The 20,424-nt window shown below is 39.0% G+C and overlaps 1 protein-coding gene across 1 annotated transcript; it reads left to right on the top strand.

Moving 5' to 3' along the window:
- The first annotated feature begins 13,160 nt into the window (after window positions 1-13,160).
- Window positions 13,161-19,575, top strand: th (tyrosine hydroxylase). The gene is made up of 13 exons (XM_054619899.1): window positions 13,161-13,244; window positions 13,708-13,911; window positions 14,949-15,114; window positions 15,240-15,328; window positions 15,455-15,522; window positions 15,612-15,662; window positions 16,160-16,305; window positions 16,430-16,565; window positions 17,253-17,322; window positions 17,408-17,464; window positions 18,397-18,492; window positions 18,603-18,736; window positions 19,416-19,575. Exons 1-13 carry the CDS (start codon window positions 13,161-13,163, stop codon window positions 19,573-19,575), a joined length of 1,461 nt encoding a protein of 486 aa, XP_054475874.1.
- The last annotated feature ends 849 nt before the right edge of the window (window positions 19,576-20,424 follow it).

The raw sequence follows: 20,424 nt of genomic DNA, 5'->3' as shown, positions 1-20,424 counted from the left end.
GCCTGAGGATGACTCTTTAAATAAGAAAAGAAATGTAGATTTTTTTTGTATGAGATTCAAACTACAAACATCTTGACTTGCTGTCAGTGCTTATCCAGATTAATTACACTTACATTTATACATTTGGCAGATGCTTTTATCCAAAGCCTTGAGAATCACACAGATTATGTTTAGACCACAAGAGGGCTTTGTATAACCATATTTCATAGGAGATGATGTCTCTATCTGTGTCTATAAGAGGCTCTTGTATTGTATAAATGTATGTAAAACATATAAATATATGTGGGTGTTGTGTGTATTTTTGTGTTTTTCATGAATTGTATTCCCACCAGCACCTGTGCTTGTTTTCACTCTTACAGACACATTTAACAAACCCTGAGAGTTTTTTCTTTTTCCAAGTCTGCAGAAAAAAATAGTATGTTTTAGCACACAAAAACATACTATTGAACAGGAAACAAATAAAATGTATATATTTAGGTGAGTTGACCTAACTCTTTGTGTATTATTGACTTGGCTGTAAGACATGGTCAGTCAGACTGGTTGATGATTGGAATGAATGAAGTACAAATCTCTAAACAAATAAAAACAAAATGGAAAACTAAGGTTAATGAAAAACATTCTCCATCTCCATTCTACATCTCAAATGACAAAATCCAGAGCCTTTTCACATCATAGCTATTTGGAAATATGGGGTTTATTTTACAAATGGTCAACATGTGCTCATCTGTCCATTTTCCACCATATTCTTTTGGAAATGTGCTTTTTTTTGCTGAAATAGCCCACTGGGTTACAGACATAAAACCACTAAAATCCAGCCTTCCTTCTGTTTGCTATCAACTACTGCATACTTTACACACTTGAGAGGAAGTGACAGCACCAGGGCCCCTCAGGGTACGATTGTAGAGACCAGGCTTTGTGCCTGTCACACTGTGACATTTACCAGTGGGGAAAAAATCAAATGTGATTTGGTAGCATTTGGGATGAGCCTGGGATCTAGAAACAAGTGTACAGTAATTGCTATTTTTTGGAAATGTGGGGTCATTGTAGTGTTTTTTGAAATGTATACTGTGGCTGAATTGCTCAGCATCCCTCAAAGTCTTTGAGTTGCTGCTAATAAATCAAAGAACAAGAATTACTTTAAAAGCAGTCATTTGAAAGCTTTTAAAAGTTTTGCAACCCACTGCAGATGTTGAAGTGATTGTGATATTGTTAAGACAATAGTGACACCTGCAGCTCTCGCACAAAGCTGTACTTAATCCTGACCTTACAGCTTCAGCCCGCAAAAAACACCCCCTCTCACTCTTTTGTACCTTGCCCCACAGAGTGGGTAGAAGCACACACCTGGCTGTTTAAATCATATGTATGCTGATGCATCTTCTCATCTCAGCTTTGCCCAGCTGTGTGTACACACTTTTAGTTGTGTAATAGTGGAAGGGTTTTCCCTGCACATATAGAGGATGCTCGACAACTCTAATTACTTGTGTGCATTCTTTAAGATTGTCTCTCTCAAGCACTGTATATATAATTGATATCATGTCAGTGGACAAAAAAAATGCACAGATCCATGTTCTCATCGTAAATCACTCTTTGTCTTGAATATCAGATTCTATGAGGCTGGATGGCAGAAAACATTACAGCAGAGGTTGCAACTTACATGATCCACTTACTTGATTATGTAATACTAAGTGTAGCCCAAAGGTTAATGTGACTTCTCCCTGACCTGTATTGGTCAAATGCATGTTATCTGTTAATAAGTGTAGCATAGACTGTCTGCTCTCTCTTAGTCTTTCTTTCTCATCTTCTCTTTCCTACTTTGCAACTACGCTACAGTACACATCCATAGCTAGAACAATATGAGTTCAAGTTGTCCTTACTAGCTTAGATTTTGCTACTCTTTAATATTTACTCAATGTTATATGTTTTTTATGTCTATCTCCTTAGTACATGGGCCACCTATACGTCCTGGAAGAGTCCTTGCCTTTTACATCGTTTTTCCTTTGACAGGGTTTCTTGTGAAGTTTGATAGATGTTGTTCAATTTGTGAAATTCTCTGAGAAGAATTTGTGATAACCTGCAGGTTTTGAATCCTGTCTTTATTTGCTCTTTGTAATCAGTTTTATCTCTGACTTTCTCTCTGTCTCCATTGCAGGCTGACTTTTACTGGTGTATCTAAAAAAAAAAAAATACACATGGTACATTTTATCAATGTTCAGCCCATACAGTCTTGAATCCTGATTATTTCTAAGTTGCCTGTTCCTCCCATCATTTCTTTTTGGTTGTTTTGGTTTGTTCCCTAACATGTATTAACGGAACAGAGAGTCGAAATGATCAACAAGTGTGAATGTTTTTGTCAGTTTTTATGTATCCATCTGGTGACATGATGACATGATCTCCTTACCCTCTGCCACATGCATGCTTAGATTGGCTCCAGGTCCTGTGACCATGCATAGATATGAGTCAGTAAAAACAGCAAATGAATGATTGAACTTTTGTTTGTAATTGCCTTCACATTTTCATACATTGATTAGTCAATTTCTCAGCATTGATTGACTGAATGTGGTAATGTATGGCACAGACAGACCAAGAGAAAAATCTGTACATCATTTTTTTTCAGCTTTCTAATCAATATAATTACCTTTGAAAAGAAAGTGCACATGTTGTTGCCTATATTTGTCACGGTCTGGAATAAGAGTGGTCTGGATGTCAAGGTGGTCTAGTCAATGCACCTCTTGTAATCTATTGTTCTCTGTCTTTCTTTTGTGTCCTTGTTTCTCACTTTTCTTGCTTGCACACACAACAAAAGAGAAGAAAAGAATTGACATCCTCCTGTAAGTGGATGTCATGATAGCCCTAGACTTTTCCCTTTGATTGAACACGTAGCAACAGCGTCTACGTCCATCTAATCCCACTGGGGTATTGGTTTTGTGAATGAAGTGGTCAAACTCCCAGATGGCAGTATTGATATGTCCGGGCGGACAGGGCAGCAGTTACGAGCCACCCTGCCCCTGCATCCTCTGTCGTCCATTAAGCCCCTCGCCTTCTAACGCATTGGTAATGGCCTATCTGTACACCATAATCAGACAGACACACACATACACACTGACTGTAAAAAGCCATCAAAATAAGACACACAAACAAGCGCACACACGGCCACCAGCCACATTGACACAGCTGCAGCCATTATCCACAGGAGGAGGTCTTGGGTGGGGGCAAGGGATGAAAAATGGCAAGCGGAACTACTACATCTCCTCTGAGGTGGCTGCATCATAAGGCCCCGCATGTGTAACAAATTCACCGGAGCCATCGATCCAACTTATGGCAGGCTGGGTTCTCTGCTCACGCTTTACGCAATTTGAGTGCAATTCACTTTCATCTGCACCGATAAGCAATTTCAATCATGACATCTTGTTGTGTTTTTCTGTTTGTTGTCCTCTGCGTTCTCCTTCTTCCTGATTCTGCAACGACGGCTAAACCTTTTAGCCACCGAAAAAACAACAACGGCCATAACACCTATCACACGCGCAGACACACAAACGAGAGTTTGTGTGTTGACAAAATGTAATTGACTAGTTTTTTTCCCCTATAATTTCAGCATCAACATTTTGGACAACAAAACAGGGTACATTCAAATTCTGACAGTTAAGGATTTTCTGTCAAGGGCACACATACTTTCATTGCTTTTATTATGAATTGAATTAGTATTATATTATTGTACTTATAATATAAACCTATTATTATACTTATGACATGGAAGTGTGTGACAGTGTCTGTATCTGCAAGGATACTGCCCTGTAGCCTGTTTTCTCTTATTTTGCTGTATTCGAGAAGTTAAGGGGCGTCCACCTCTATAATAAACGTAGCGACAAGGTGCCAGATCGTAAGCATTCAAGAGGAAGTTAAGAAAATGGCAGGCACAGCACCGGAAAAAAACAAGCAAATAGAGCAAGGTTAAACGCCAAGCGAATGAAACTCGTTACAAAGCATGAAAGAATCTGGGGTTGCCTTTCACCTGCTGATGAGCATCCTAAGCCCTAACCAAGGCGTGCTTTTGGTGTCAGGCAGGAAGGGACAACTTTGAATGTTGAATTCACAAACTGCAACCACCAAATTCTTTTCATTCTGCTTTTAACTATAACAGCATTGATAAATTGCATGTGCTTGAGATTAGAGTTTCCTCTCGGCTGAATTTATGGAGCAGTGGTGGGTCACACTTCTGAGAAGCCCCTGAAGTCCAGAACTTTTTTATCTTTTGGTAACAAGATCTGCATATCGGGAACAAAAGTTGTTATCATTGTTGCTATCAAATCATCTGCATCTCTACCCAGCAGCTTACCCACGTCAGATTTATTCATTAACCTCAAGATCGAGAGTTAATCAAGTTTTATTTTCCTCCTTAGAATGTCATACAGTTAAATTCTTGCGACTTTAGCATAACAATGCAGGATTGTTCTCTGTAGAAATCATATGCTGCACACATGCTGCTGTTGTTGTGACATTGTGACAAAGACATCTTCCATGCTCAGTTATGCAATCCAGGAAGATGCATAACCTCAGATGGATGTTTATAAAGTGCCAAGATGAGGTGAACTGGATCCTGGGCACTCGGCACAGATGGCAACGACTTCATAAAATAAATTGCAAAACTAGATCTATTCCTTAAGAGAAGTAACCTGAAAGTCATTAGACGTCCTCTGTGGCGTCCCAGACTTCTGCTCACTTTTAATTGTCTTGCTCTCAAAAGATTATAAAACATATATTTCTGAATTGTTGGGACTTCATACCATATAATGCTAAAATATTTTGTCAAATGGCAGATAAAATTACATTACATTGTACATTTTTTAGGCCTACACATGCTTTCAGGTTAGGTCCATAGACTTGGCAGTACCAAACATTTTGTCCAGTGGGCAGAGATCTGCTTCATTCTCCTGTGGCATTGTTGTCTGTGGCAGAAAACAATGCACATCGCTACGCCCTTGTAGAGCCTCTAATTTAGTACTTGCATAAAGACGATCTTTTGTAGCACCACGACATATGATGCATTCAATCGTTTAGTATTTTGTTTCCTGTGCAGCTCACATGTTGCAAAGGTGATGTGAGGTACTTGTTCTGTGTTTTGGTGAATATTGGGTCTATTGGACCTTATATATACAGTTGCAATCAGAAATATTCAACCCCCTCACCTCAAAAGACATTATAGTGATGTGGATGAAAGATAATGACAATAAATGACAAAAAACCTCATTAAACAACAAAAAATATTTATTGATACATATTTGAGTTATTTTGACAACAGAAGTTGACTTAACTTTGAAGTTCAAATGAAAAATGTAACTCTTTTAGCACATGTGCATGTGCAGTATTATTCAACCCCCAGCTTCAGTACTTTGTGGCGCATCCTTTAGCTTTTATAACTTCTAACAAACGTTTTTGGTAAGTGCTAACAAGCTTCTTACACCTCTCGATCGGAATCTTTGCCCATTCTTCACGTGCAAAAGCCTCTAGCTCAGTGATGTTTGATGGCTTCTGTGCTGCAACTGCCATCTTTAAATCCCACCAAAGATTTTCAATCGGATTTAAATCTGGTGACTGAAAAGGCCACTCCAGGACGTTCCAGGATATTTTTCTCAACCTAGCTTTGGTTGACTTGGAGGTGTGCTTGGGATCATTGTCTTGCTGGAGAGTCCAATGATCACAAAGGTTTAATTTGCCAACAGAAGGCATCACATTCCTCTTTAAAATGGCCTGGTATTTCTGGGAATCCATGATGCCAGGTACACGATCAAGATTGCCAGTTCCTGCTGCAGAAAAACAGCCCCACATCATCAATGACCCGCCTTCATGCTTGACCGTGGGGATGGTATTCTTCTGGTCATAAGCCTGGCCTTTCGCACGCCAGACATACCGCTGGTCCATATTTCCAAACAGTTCCAGTTTGGTTTCATCAGTCCATAGAACTGTCTCCCAAAACTCTGTAGTCTTATCCAAATTCCTCCTGGCATATTCTAGTCGACTTTTGATGTTCCTTGTGGTCAAGAGTGGAGTGCGTCTTGGAGTCCGGCCATGAAGTCCTTGTTTATTCAGTGCACGTCTTATAGTTGCCACTGAAGCACTTGTACCAGCCTTCATCAGGTCATCCTGTAGGTGTCTTGCAGTCACACGGGGGTTTCTCTTAGATGTTCTGACTAAATTGCTAAGGACCCTTGATGAAATGTTGGGCTTTCTTCCATGGCCAGGCAGATTTGCAGCTGTTCCATAAGTATTAAACTTCCTTATAATACTCCCAATGGTGTCTCTTGGAATATTACATTTTTGGGAAATCTTCTTATACCCAAGGCCCTTCAGGTGTGATGAAATAATCTCCTCTCTCAGCTTTTGTGGAAGCTCCTTTGTCTTTCCCATGTTTGCAACTCACCTTGAATACCTTCATGGGTGGGGTTTATATATGCATCACAGCTAAAGCAAATGAAGGATCATTATAGAGTTCCTAAAGGCTTAATTATGTTTCAACTCCACTTTAGGCCATAAAAACTGTCAGACAGCTTTAAAAACAACAATATTATATAGGGGTTGAATAATTGTGACATGGCTATCTTAACAAAATATACTGTTACACACAAATACTACATCATGCATTTTTTGTGTTGATTTTATGTATCACTCAACTCATAAAGAAGTCATCTGAAGCAGAATCTTGCTCTTTGAAAAAACTTTAATTGATAAATCCTTAAAATCTTTGGGGGGTTGAATATTTCTGATTGCAACTGTATATAATAAATATATATATAAATTATTAGCAGCCAACCCCAGACACATCTAGCTCAGAACAATCATGTAAACATGATAATCATGATCAGATGTCAGTTTTTGCACACATGTAAGTGCTTTCAACAGGCAGATCACAGTTATATGGCAGAACAAGCAGTAGCAACACTACAGGTGGGGTTTATCTGTGACTCCAGCTGCTTGATTTTCATCATGAGCTGCAGTAGCTTGGCCCTTCAGGCTGCTGGATGACAGGGGCCCATTAAGGAAAGGTTAATCTGATTACGAGTCTCTTCAGCCACAGAGCTCTGTGCCACTGCTTGAGGGGGAATGGCCAATGCTACAACATCATAAAGCTGCTTCTGTGACCCCGGCACTGAGCAAACGGTTGAATCGACTACTTATGTTTAAGCAGGATTATGTTTTTGGACAATCGGGCAGGTCAGATATAAAAATTGTTGTAAGAGTGGACCGTGTAACAAATCAGTGTGTGTATGTCTGAAGATTGACAATGTTTTTAAAGAAAACATACAAATAGTTTCTTATCCTGACATTAAATCCGATTTGTCTCCATCATTCCTTCCAGCCTGTACGCCAGAAATAAACTTAATTGTGCTATTTGTGACCAGTTAGTTCTCAGACCACTTATGGTGATTGATGGAAATCATTGTTGAATGACTTATAACTCCTGAAGTGAATTTTTATCCTGCTGGGCATATCCGACATGACACACACAGTAGATATGTGGTTGCATCCGGACCACAATCAGACTTATCAGATATGACATTTAGAAAAGCACAGGCTGCTCGAGAAACAAAGAGCAAGAGAGAGGCGCAACACATGTAGCCTAAAGCACTTAATACGGTAGGGAAGCATCAAATGGCCTAAAAAGTTTAAGCTGCTGCTTCCCTTTAAATGCACTTGTGATGAACTGGTGGTTCTAAATAGGCCAAAGTGCAGCAATTGACAGGAATGGTTTGTTTTTCTCAAGAGGAAAAAGATCAGTTTAGTCATAGTCCTCAATTTAGAAATATTCAATCAACCTGCTCTCTGCAGTCATAATGTTAAATTACATTTGCACATGGTGTGCCAGTTTAAACGTCTGTGTGCGGGATAATACCCACATCCAAGCCCAGCTGAGGACACAGGGTGAAAACCAGGTTGATTTAAAGTATGAATGGGAAGACTCTATTTTGGTTCCTAGTATTGCCAGTCTTAACCATGATGGGGTCACAGCAGCGTGGCGGTAATGTTGGTAATGTGTTGCTGTCGAGTTACGTCCACAGCTGTAGTTACAGGTCACCGTGGCAGCGGCGTGATGATGGCAGTCAACATGGACCATTGAGCATCAGTCCCTCAACCACTCGCCCACCCCAGGAGCACTTTACACCACTGCTGTCAAATTGCACATGCAGCCAGAGGCATTGGAAGAGCACTCTGTGTGATTAGTCATTCCACTTGGCAGCTGTATTTTGACACATGCAAAAACAATCACAGTCATCGCCAGTTACAGATGCTCAGATGCTCTGTCAAAAAGAGAGACAGAGGGCAGGAGAAATCTATGGATTGAAAATACCTGAAAATACCTGAAACAATCAAGTTGTACTGTGTTTGAGCACTTTAAGATTCAAATCTTCACTGAATAATATATCTTTTTGGCCAGGACATCTCATACTTTCCTATTTTTTTTATAGAAAATTATCACACCTTGGTTTGGAGTTAACATTTGATCAAATAATGTCCTTCCATTCATAAATACAGCACAATTTTGGTTTTACAAACACCAACCAGCTACAGATGGGTGATATAAGAACCCTGCTGTTGGAGAAGATTGTCTAACATGTCTGCCAAAAATCTCCAAATGGTGTAGAAATGGTGTTTCTGTTGACTCTGAGGCATAGCATGTTTATTTTTTATGCTCCAAAATACCAAGACATATTCCTTGTAAATCCTACTTGGCATAAAACCTGTTTCGGATTTTCAGTGACCCTTTATAGAATGAGACATGTGCATCAATTCTGTCATCTGTTTATATAGCACAAAGCATACACAGCATTTAAAGGTAAAATTTGAAAGTTGGGGTCGTTCAAAACCCTATAGAACAAATCTTTGGGTCCCCAGTCTGTTCGTCCCGTCCACACCCCTCCACTGATCAACATGCTGCTGTAATACACTAAGAAATGCAGCAAAGCGTAAATGATGCAGGTGTCATAATGTAAAAAATTGTCTTTGCATATGTTTTATAAAAATGGTAATCAATTCAACAGATTAGTAAGGCCTCACATAAAGTGTTTTGGCTAGTTACCTAGAGGGTATGTTCTGTGGCTTGTCATTCTTAGTGTCTTTGTTTCAATCTGATTAAGCTGTAAACTGTGCAAATAAATAAATTCTGACTTGCAAAGCAAACAAGAAATCTCTCAGTCTCCCTCTACATGTGTGTAGATCAATATTAAGAGCGCAGTACGGTTTGATCTTAATCACAAGTGACAATCAATCACAATTAATCAGGCATATTAATGTTAGGTCAAGAATCACCAAAGTTCCCCTTTTCTTTAGCATTTAATATTTTAAATTTTAACGGTCATAAAGCCTACACACACACTCACATACTCAAGCACACAAGTTCATGAGAGTATACTAGTCATGTACAAATCACTACAAGCTGATATGCTCATTTGGAAGCTGTTTATCCAACATCATTGTGATTAATAGGACATTTATTTTCTGTTTCCTCTTCTCTTCATCAACTGGATGAGTCTAATGACCCCCACAAAGGTGACCAGCATTGTTCAGCAGCGGGAGAGAGAAAAGAAATGTGGAGGATGATGAATAATAGCCCAGCTGGGCGCGTTAGCTGCAATTAGCCCTTCTGAAGTCCCACAATTATGCAGGGAAAAGCTGACACTCACAATGCCACAATGCTGCCGCTGAATCAATACATAATTGTAATAATTATCATCCTGGTGTCATTTGTGGACACGTCCGACACTTGCAGAAAAGAAGATTGAATTGGAAAAACACAGAGGGTTGAATGGCAGAGCGATATCGCCTCTTCAACTGCATCATTGCTAACAAAAGGTAGCCCCGATACTTCGTATGAGCAATGATGGGGGTCGACTTGGTGTTGATGAGTCAGCCTGAATACATGTGGCCAGAAAATACTTTGAAACCCCTCTGCATAAGATAAGATAAGATAAGATAATCCTTTATTAGTCCCGCAGCGGGGAAATTTACATCCAATGTACTGTAAACCACACCAAGAGTCAAGTAGGAGAGGGTCATGTCCCATTCTGCTAAACCTTAAAGTCAAAGCATTTATGAATGTAAAAATTTCAAGTCCTTTCAAGGCCCCTTAAGAAGTATGGTGTCCTGCTTTATATGTACATACATGACCAACATTATTTTCTATATGGCCCCTACAAAATGGAACATTATAATTTCCAATAATCTAACATTTAAATTTCAAATGTAGGGTAGTGGTAGAACTACTCGATCATAGAGAGGCCGAGGAAGCTAAGAAGTTTCCTCATAAGTCCTTACTTCTCTACTTGGATCGTATCTTAAACATTGTCCTATTCAAAGCTCATGTTGTCTGAGCTAGTTTTGTCATTCTCATTCTTTAGTTCTGCTTATTATCTGATTCAAAAATGAAACAAAAAAGTATTCATGATCATTAGTGGCCTCAAGTACATCTTCATTTTCAGAGCAGCTTTCATCAAAACCCCAATATCAGAGGAACATAAACTGGTAGTCATCTCCAAGAACAACCCCACTCAAGTCAATTGTATCGCATAAAGTTCAGGGATTGTTACACGCCTAATTATGAATCTTACTGTGACTTTTTAATCAATGTGCTGTTATATATTCAACAGTGAGACAGTGATCTTTAACGACCCTATAAACTTTAGAAAACAATGATTTTTTTTTGACACCAGATCATGGTTAGAAAGAAATAGTTTCAAGAATACCAGCAAGTTTAGAGTTATATAAAATAATTAGAGTGAAATATTGAGTGGAATTTGGTTTGAGATTTGAGTATATCTTTTACAATTAAAAAGGTCCTTAGTTATGACTCACTAGCATAGTCACAAATAGCACTGCTGGTTTGAGTGGGAAGATCGGCTGGAGGATGCGCAAGAAAGGAAGACAGCCAAGTATGCAGATCTGATAGCGGATCACAGTCATCTGGGTCGCCTTAGTGACGTTGTCTGATGTTAAGTACTGAAACACCTGATGACCGCCAGTCCATCACTGACATGAGTCCAGGTTTCACCAAAGAACAAATATTTGGAATTGTCACCTGAATTTTGTGTTTTCCTTTACATAAATAAAGACTTTTACACCACAAATCGATGCAAAAAAATACAACAGAATGCAGGAAATGAAGTGTTTTTATACTCAAAATTTTGTGGGAGACATGCACTGACACACGACACTAGACTGCACCTCTGCTCTTTATATTTAAAGGTCTGAAATACTACATGCTGTACATTTGACCTAGGCTTTCTTTGGAAGTTATAGCAAAAGAGGTGAAGGGCAAAGAAGATCAGGAAAGCTTTCTCTCTGAGCAATTTCCACTGACCAGCAATAAACTGGGCTGACACAGAAAAGCAGACATTTGGAGGAAGGAGAACGAGTGGCATATGTTTATCTTGATCGTGATTCAGCCTGTAGTTCTGCATGTCCTCCCTTAGACAGACTAAATCTGGTTGAAGTTGGATCACACTGTGTTGTGTACAATCTTTAAGTATCTTGTGGTTTGATGTATTCTTTTTTTCCTTGAATCACTTATTAGATGTTACATTTTTTAACAAATATGTTATCTGTCTGTTGTTTTAAGTTACATTTGCATTTTATATGGCTAGTGTTTTCTGGCTGTTTCAAAGTGTCCCAATGAGGGAACTTTAATCATTTCGTAAATTATCATCGCAGCAAATTCAACAACTTCATCAACCAAAGGAGTCATTTGTAAAAAATTGCTTTAAAAAGAGATTAAACCGTTTGAAAGACATAGATGGAACAAACCATAAAATTAATAATTGTTCCTCTAAATAAATGTCAAGCTTCTGCCTGATGTTCTTTTATGTCACACCACTTTCATTAAAAGGGCAAGATTTAAAAAAAAAAAAACACAACCATGCTTCATTTCTAAAGATATACCAATTTACTCGGTTTCCATGCAGAAAACAGGCTTAAACAAGGTGAAAAGGTTGTTTCTATCTCATTGTCGGTTTGCTTTATCATTCTTTCTTCATACTCACTCTGTCGTCCCCCAATAAAAAACGGAGCCATCATTGTCTGTGCCCGGGGCTACATCAGTGCTCTTTAGCATTTTCAGACCATGTGTTCCTGCTGGTGGAAGAGTCTGGGGCCCATTCGCCTTCTCTGCACCCATCAAGATCGGTGCTGTGGCAGCGTGATCTCAATGTGGCTGCATGGCACCAGAAATCGACAGATAATTATTTTATCTCTGCTCGCCGGTGGGCACCGTAGATCAAGTCCTGAGCCAAACAACAAATTCACTTGATGTGGTTGTTGCTGAAGTAAGACACAAAGTGGCCCAAACAACAAAACAATGGAGAGCTCTTTCGTTCCTTGTGTGTGTGTGTGTGTGTGTGTGTGTGTGTGTGTGTGTGTGTGTGTGTGTGTGTGTTTTCCACTTTCAAATCTAATTTGTGAAGAGCTGTGGAGATTGGATTGAGCTGATAAAGTGACTTAATTTACCACAGCTGACTTTTCTCTGCTCTAACCTTTATGTAAAGCCCTGAGGTCAAAGCTGTAATTATTGTCTGAAGAGACTAGTGTATCAAACTTCACCTTAATTATGTAATTGTTAATCATATACAATTTCATAACATGAATTTTTTAAAAAAAAGTCATTATTTAATCTATACCAAACAGTATCAAGAACTTATGCAGGTGAACTGAATTTTTTATTGAAAATAATAAAATATATAAAAATCATAATATACTTGAGGTTGTTAATTACAAATATTGTAAATTCAGCACTCATTGCCTTTTTTTTTGAAGACAATTGACTTTGACAAACAAGAGGAAAATGCTTTAACTTATTAAACCTATTAAATGTGTGTGTGTTTGTGTGTGTCTGTAGGCTTTACATAAGGTTAACTGTATATAGATGGCTCCAGGTTGAGATGTGTCTGATAGATTCCGTGCAATGATTGATTAGGCTACAGCGGGATTTGCGTGTTTGACGTCAGAAACTGCAAACAAATGACCCAATAAAAAGAGGGACCCTGTCTGAAAAAAAAGGGGAAAAGCATTGGTCGCGCAGCACAGCCTGAGAGGTCTAGAGATCGCCACAACTACACCGCCACCTCAGTCACACTCCGAGACGCAAACAAATACCATTTAGAAGACTTCTGAGCCTGAAGATGCCCCTTTCAAGCAGCTCCACATCCTCCACAAAGAGCATCCGCAGAGCAGCATCCGAGTTGGAGAGGTCCGACTCCATCACGGTAAGAAATAAAACAAAACTTAAAATGATAGTTATAAATCCGACGTACTTTTAGATTCAGTTATAATCAACAATCCAAAATTGTGTTACAGGTGATATGTCTAAATGATATCTAGGGGCCAACAAAAAAACTCGCATATTGCGCGCAAAGTGCTTGTTGAGTTGACCATTACGCAGCGTCGATGCCTGATGGGCACTAAACTAAAAAAAGAAAAAAAACATGTTACAATTACCAGCTAACATCAGCTATTATGTGTGATACGGCAGCTACTCAGTCTTAGCTGTGTCGTAGGTTTACCTTGACTGCATTGCTGTTATAATGGGCATTTTGGAGATGTAAGGCGCTCCCATCAAATATCCAAAGAGATATCCAAAAGGTAAGAGATCTGAGGTCTGGGTGCTCTGACAGTTAATTAAAACATATGCAGTATATATGCAAGACTTTGGTTTGTCTTTTGGAACAGTCTCCAAGATTCCTCGGTCGACGGCAAAGCTTGATCGAAGACGCGCGCAAGGAGAGGGAAGCCGCGGCTGCAGCGGCGGAGGCTGCAGAGGTCAGTGAGCAGATAGTGTTTGAGGAGGACGATGGTAAAGCGCTGCTCAACCTCTTCTTCACTCTGAGAAGCTCCAAGACACCTGCACTGTCGCGGACACTCAAGGTTTTCGAGGTATTGATATTTTTGCTTGTTAGGTTAAACTAATGTATTTGTTTATTTGATTGATTGATTGATTGTCTTTATTTCGAACATGCAAGCAATAAAAAAACATGATTATTAATCAATTAATGATTATCAATTGATTATTAATAGATGAAATAAAAAATAAAAGAGACAACAAAAGAACACACAAAAGAAGTAAAATTTAAAAAAAAAAACTTTCTACATGCTCGAAAGGGGGTAGGAGGAAGTAAAAAAACTTATCTAGTCCTACCCCTTTGAGAGCAACAATTTGGCAAAAAGGGGGTTAGAGGGTATCAGTCTCTAAGCACGCTTTATAAGGGTTTATAAAGTGTAACTTATAACTGAATTAATGGTTAATAAAACATTACTAATGCTCAAAGCTCAGTTAATGGGATCATCCATTGGACCTATATTTTAGTTGCTGTACTTTGTGAAAATAATTGAACTGTTAACTGAAAATGCAGTTACAAATTCATATTTTAATCTGCGTATGGGTTTCTAACTCTCTGATAAGCGATCAAGTCTCTAGTCATAAATGTTAATAAATTAAGATGTTCAGATGTTCTGCAGCCTTTTTTGCATGAGGTAAGAAGTCAAAGGGATAGTTCCTTTATAAAGCATGCCTTATTAGATAGTGTTACCAAAATGCTCAATTCGATTTAAGGCTGATGGTATTATGGTCTGTTTATACAGAATGCAAAAAAGTATAACCTATTGACTATATAAGCAAGCATAGCCAAATTGATTTTTCTTATTTTCAAATCCAAAAGTTAGATATTTCAGTACTACTATTGTATGTGTTAAAACAATCGTTTTTGTTTTGGTTTAGCTTACCATTATAGACATTTTGTGCATATTTTTACTTTGTCTTTCGGCTAATAACCATGTCAGAGGTATCTCCGTGCAAATTTCATAAAGACTGTTCAACATTTAATATGGATATGCTTGTCTAAAATACTGTGCCGCATCATTCACATTCAGTACCGCTCCAGGAGTTACCTTTTAGTGTGATAACTGTATTTCAGACATTCGAAGCTAAGATTCAACATTTGGAGACGCGACCATGTCGTAAGCTCAAGGACGGCCTGGAGTACTTTGTTCGCTGTGAGGTCCACCTTTCAGACGTTAGTACTCTCATCAGCTCCATCAAGAGGAATGCCGAGGATGTTAAAACCACCAAAGAAGTCAAATGTAACAGCCTATTGCTGCTTTCAGAAAACAACATTTTGAACATATTCAATATCTGCAGAAGTAAGCAAAAAAAAAAAGAAACAACACTGAACTGAACGTAGCCATCTGCTTCTTTTTCACTGTAGTTCATTGGTTCCCAAAGAAGATAGCAGATTTGGACAAATGTCATCATCTGGTCACAAAATTTGATCCAGACTTGGACCAAGACCATCCTGTAAGTAATGACTTTTTCAGTAGCGTGTTTGAGGGGAATTGTCATTATTAGTCTGGTTATGTTGTTGGAACAATATGTCATGACGCAGAAAATGTGATCAGTCTTTGATATATTTGATTTGAACAGGGCTACACAGACCCTGCTTACAGACAGAGGAGGAAAATGATTGGAGACATCGCCTTCAGATACAGACAGTGAGATACAGTCTTTTACCCGAACGCTGCACAGACCATCCATTAAAAAAAACAAGTTGATTATTCCTGATACATGTTTTTGTCCACAGTGGGCAGACTATTACCAGAGTGGAATACACAGAGGAGGAGATCGGCACATGGTAAGGGCATGCTCATTTAAAATTACAGTCAAGATGTAAAACTTAAACCACCAAGCATGCAATCAAAATTTACACTGAATACAAATCAATGCTTGTTTTTTAAATGGGCAGTTTGACCTCCCTGCTGTTTCAATATCAGAGCAATGTTGTGTCCATCCACCACCCACTGAGTCAGTATCATCTCGTTTTTCAGACAGCTGCATCTGACAAATTTATCTTTCATGGGTATTTTGGGTGAATTATTTACGGGTGGAGGGCGCTATCCAAGCAGTCTAGATGAACCGGCTTGAGCTTGTTTGTGTACAAAATGTATCAGGGGGCTGAGAACATGGGATTTGACAAAAGCCATAAGTAAAGTAATTCATAAAGATTTATGACTCCATTAAAAAAACATCCATAAATATTAATACATGTATGATAGATATCATTTTTAGTTTTCTTCCATTTTTGTTTGAAGAAAAAAAAAATCAGAATTTTGTTATTTTATCCCCAATCAGGAGGGAAGTGTACTCAACCCTGAGGGACCTGTATATCACCCATGCCTGCAGTGAATACCTCGAGGCCCTCCGTCTGCTGGAAAGGCATTGTGGGTATAGTCCAGACAACATTCCCCAGCTGGAAGACGTGTCATGCTTCCTCAAAGGTAAAAATGGGATACCAAACGATGAAGAATTGTTAAGTCAATACACTTCCCATCAACTAAGGGTTTAATTCTCTCTCTATGTCTCTTTTTCTCCCACCGCTTGAACACACACACACTCACACAGAGCGTACAGGGTTCCTGCTGCGTCCAGTGGCTGGTCTGCTCTCAGCCAGAGATTTCCTGGCCAGTTTGGCATTCCGGGTGTTCCAGTGCACCCAGTACATCCGTCACTCCTCCTCCCCCATGCACTCCCCAGAACCGTGAGTACAACCGCGACTCCTCTCCTCCTGCTCATCGCATCACATCCCATCACATATTTTGGCATTTTGCCATCATAATCTATACAATAACGATGGACCTCCATAAGCGTCCCATCCTTTAGTCACTTTTGTTCCTTGGCCTTTTCCTTGCTCTGTCTCTTAATTCAGCTTAATAAAACTATAATGGAATGTCATTTTGATCAATACCATGTTGCCAAATGATGCACACAAACAAACTGACAAATACAATGAACTTGTGAAAATAAAAGCAAAAAATACAAAGCACACAGAATGAAACAACCCAAATGTTGATTTAGAAAAAGAATTAAAGATAAAATCAATTAATTTTAATATATATATGAATTAAAATGATATTTATCTTCCGGTTCTCTGTTTTTTTTGTATAAATGAGCTCACATTTTGAAGGAAAAAGAGGAAAGTCTGGATATTTAATGCTATTCAGTTTCTGTTCATTCTGTAAGAAAACAGAATTCTATCTTCCCCTTGTTGTTTGCATATCATTTTTTTTCACTCTGTAAACATTGTGTTGTAATGCAACCAGATTCAATTACCAGATCGGGATCTCAAAGTCTGTATTAAGTAAAATTTATCTGGGTAGAGGTTTTTTTCCTAATGTGGATTAAATATGGTCCCAGTTGAATCTGTATCTTTTTCTCTTTCTCTTAGTGACTGTGTCCATGAACTGCTGGGCCACGTCCCCATGCTGGCCGACCGCACTTTTGCCCAGTTTTCACAGGTAAGTGGGAGGAGGGCCAAGCAGACATATTTCCCATGCTGTGTTTTTAGGTTTTGGTAACAAATGTATTGATTATTTGCTGCAGAACCTTGGCCTGGCATCACTCGGGGCTTCGGATGAAGATATTGAGAAACTCTCCACAGTAAAACACTCGTCCTCCAACACTTACAGAACTTAGGAACTGTACTAGAATGATTGAGGTGGAGAGAGGGGCTGGCCCTTATGTTTGTTTAAGAAAGCAAGATCCTCCCCAGTGTTATTAATATCAACTTCAAATTAGAAAAAAACTATCACTTATATCTCAACTCAGCCTCAATTTTCAAACCTAATTTAATAATATAATGGCAAAAAACAATTGCCCAAATTATGAAAAACATAAGATGTGGGGCGTTATGCTCACAAAGTGCTCCTGCTGCTCTTCATTTTTGCTGACTCTTGCTAAAAGGGGCATCACTTTAGAGATTACTACTGTTTCTCAAAACTGAAATTATTGATCTTTCAGCTACTAGATATGGGTTGTCAAACTCACTTTGGTTCTGGGGCCACATACAGCCCCATTTGATCTCAAGTGGGCCGAACCATAAAACATTTATGATAACCTATAAATAACAACACCTCCAAATGTTTGCCTTTTAGCGTAAAGAAGTGCATTCCTTGCAGAGGGCACGGATTGGCTCAGGCCCTCTGCCGCATGTTTGACATCCCTGTACTAGATGATTAAATAAAGTGTAAAATGTCTCCACGATATAGAGACATGATTGTCCTCTACATACGGCTAATTAATTATTATCCATTTTCTGGACAAAATATTTTCAATGAAACATAAGTCTGGGACAAGAAAAAACTACAGACCCTCCCCCGAAGCTCTCACAAAACAATCTGACTACCCTCCCTTCAGCCAGAAAACAAAATACATCACCCTCCCCCTTCTCCGACTCCACCTCCCTCCCTGATCACTTGTACAGTCTCTTCTGCCTTATCTAAATAACATCCAAATATTATAAATAAATAATTGATTGTCCACCCCAATATCCTTATTTTGCTCTGTCACTCTCTTTCTGTTTTTCCCATCAGCTGTACTGGTTCACTGTCGAGTATGGCTTATGTAAACAGAATGGTGAGGTGAGGGCTTACGGAGCTGGACTGCTCTCCTCTTATGGAGAGCTTGTGGTGCGTTTATGCTTTTAAATTGAATCCTTTCCTTATTGAAAAAAATGCAACAATCACAGCCAACTGAGCTGTCAGCTAATTCTCAATCTTTTCCTATAATTTGAATCCAGCACTCACTGTCTGATGAACCAGAGACAAGGCAGTTTGAACCAGAGGCTGCAGCAGTGCAGCCCTATCAAGACCAGACGTACCAGCCTGTCTACTTTGTTTCTGAGAGTTTTTCAGATGCCAAGGAGAAGTTCAGGTACTGAACCATATCTTGCTTTCTTGTGTGGACCCCTATGCAAATACACAGGAACACACAGTGACAAAGAGAAGATGAAAAAAAGCAAAAAGAGAGAGGGGGTTACATAAGGACAAGGTCAGAGAACAGCCAGTCAACCCCTGAGGGCACAAACTTTTGTAGGTCAGCCATAGCAGCCAGAAGACAGCTGTTACCAATGCATTTTTTCTTACCAAGGCTAAACGCTAAAGTTTTAGTTGGCAAAAAGATCAAATGTTTCTCTGCAAAACAAGTAGCTTTGGTGAGTGTTTTGATAGCATTTGGACACTGGTAGAGTACAGCACATGACATCCCTGCCACGTTAGATGAGAATATATCAACATGGGAATGATTGTAAAAGCATGGTAAATATAAAACAGAGCATGTTATGAATCTGTGCGTAGTGTATGTCTAAATGTGGTGCTTATACAAGCAGTATATGCCAGTCTTTATTACGTGTATACATACACAACAGGACACACTATAACTGGGTGAAAGTTTTCTGGTTCAGTTAAAGGGTAGTTTCCACTAGTCGAGTAAAACGTTTTAGTTTAAAATTCTCAGACGGGGCGGCTATAATGTAATGCATTCCCTCATGAAGAGCTTTAAGATGACGTTGACTTATTTAGGTCTTACTTTGCTGTTTTAAATCTTTGACAAGGGGGTACGTGGCCGGTATCAAGCGTCCCTTCTCTGTGAAGTTCGACCCGTATACCAGCAGCGTTGAGGTGCTGGACAACCCGCTGAAGATCCAGGGAGGCCTCGAAGGCGTGAAAGACGAGCTTAAGATACTGACAGATGCCCTCAGTGTTTTGTCATGATGACGCCCCTGTCTGTGGCTTCCCTGCTGTTGTCTGCTTCCTCTCTGCTGCGCTCAGAGACGTCCGACGTGTGATCAATACCAATGTGTTCATCTTTCTGTGCTGTACCTCCAGTATGATGCTGTTTCTGATGAGTTGTTGTTTGCTGTCGCTGGCTAGTTGGCTGACAAGATTGCAACCATTAAAACCTCAATACGCAGTGCAGGTAAAGTTTTTCAACATGTTAAACACCTCGCTGGGTGAAATGATTGGGTTTTACCGACTGGGCCATTAATGCTTTTAAAGCAACATGTGATATAATGAATGTATTTAAATAAAAATAAATGAAAAGAAAGAAAGAAACATAATGGTAAAAATAAAGATTAATATGAATATTTAAATTATATTTATTATATTTAGAAAAATATATATATGCTGTGTTAAACGCTTTATTTTCCAGATCTGTGAATTCAGTATTTGAGTATTGGTCTACTTCTAAAGTCGTCTGGTTTAATGCTGTTTTTGTCTTGCAGGTTATATGCATAATGAAAGAAATATCAAAACATACTTTCAATGTAATGTACTGTTGATATCTGCTTAAGTAAAAATAATCTATCAAACAAATGAACGTTTTTGCTGTTATGTTCACTGATGTCATAAATGTTATGGTCCTGCAACGTTTTATATATATATATAATATACACATATTTCATGATAATCTGTTCATCTCACATGCTTCAGACTTACAATTAATGATGCTTGGCTACACAAGAGTTGACATTTGTCTGCCACAAGAGGGGGCAGTCCAGCAGGTTGTACCTGCCTGCAGAGATGCCCACAAACCTGCTGAGAGCGACAAGACAAACAAAC

The sequence above is a fragment of the Anoplopoma fimbria genome, chromosome 19 (genome assembly GCF_027596085.1).
Source record: "Anoplopoma fimbria isolate UVic2021 breed Golden Eagle Sablefish chromosome 19, Afim_UVic_2022, whole genome shotgun sequence".
Classification (NCBI taxonomy): Eukaryota; Metazoa; Chordata; class Actinopteri; order Perciformes; family Anoplopomatidae; genus Anoplopoma; species Anoplopoma fimbria.
This window is presented reverse-complemented; position numbering and strand designations above follow the sequence as displayed.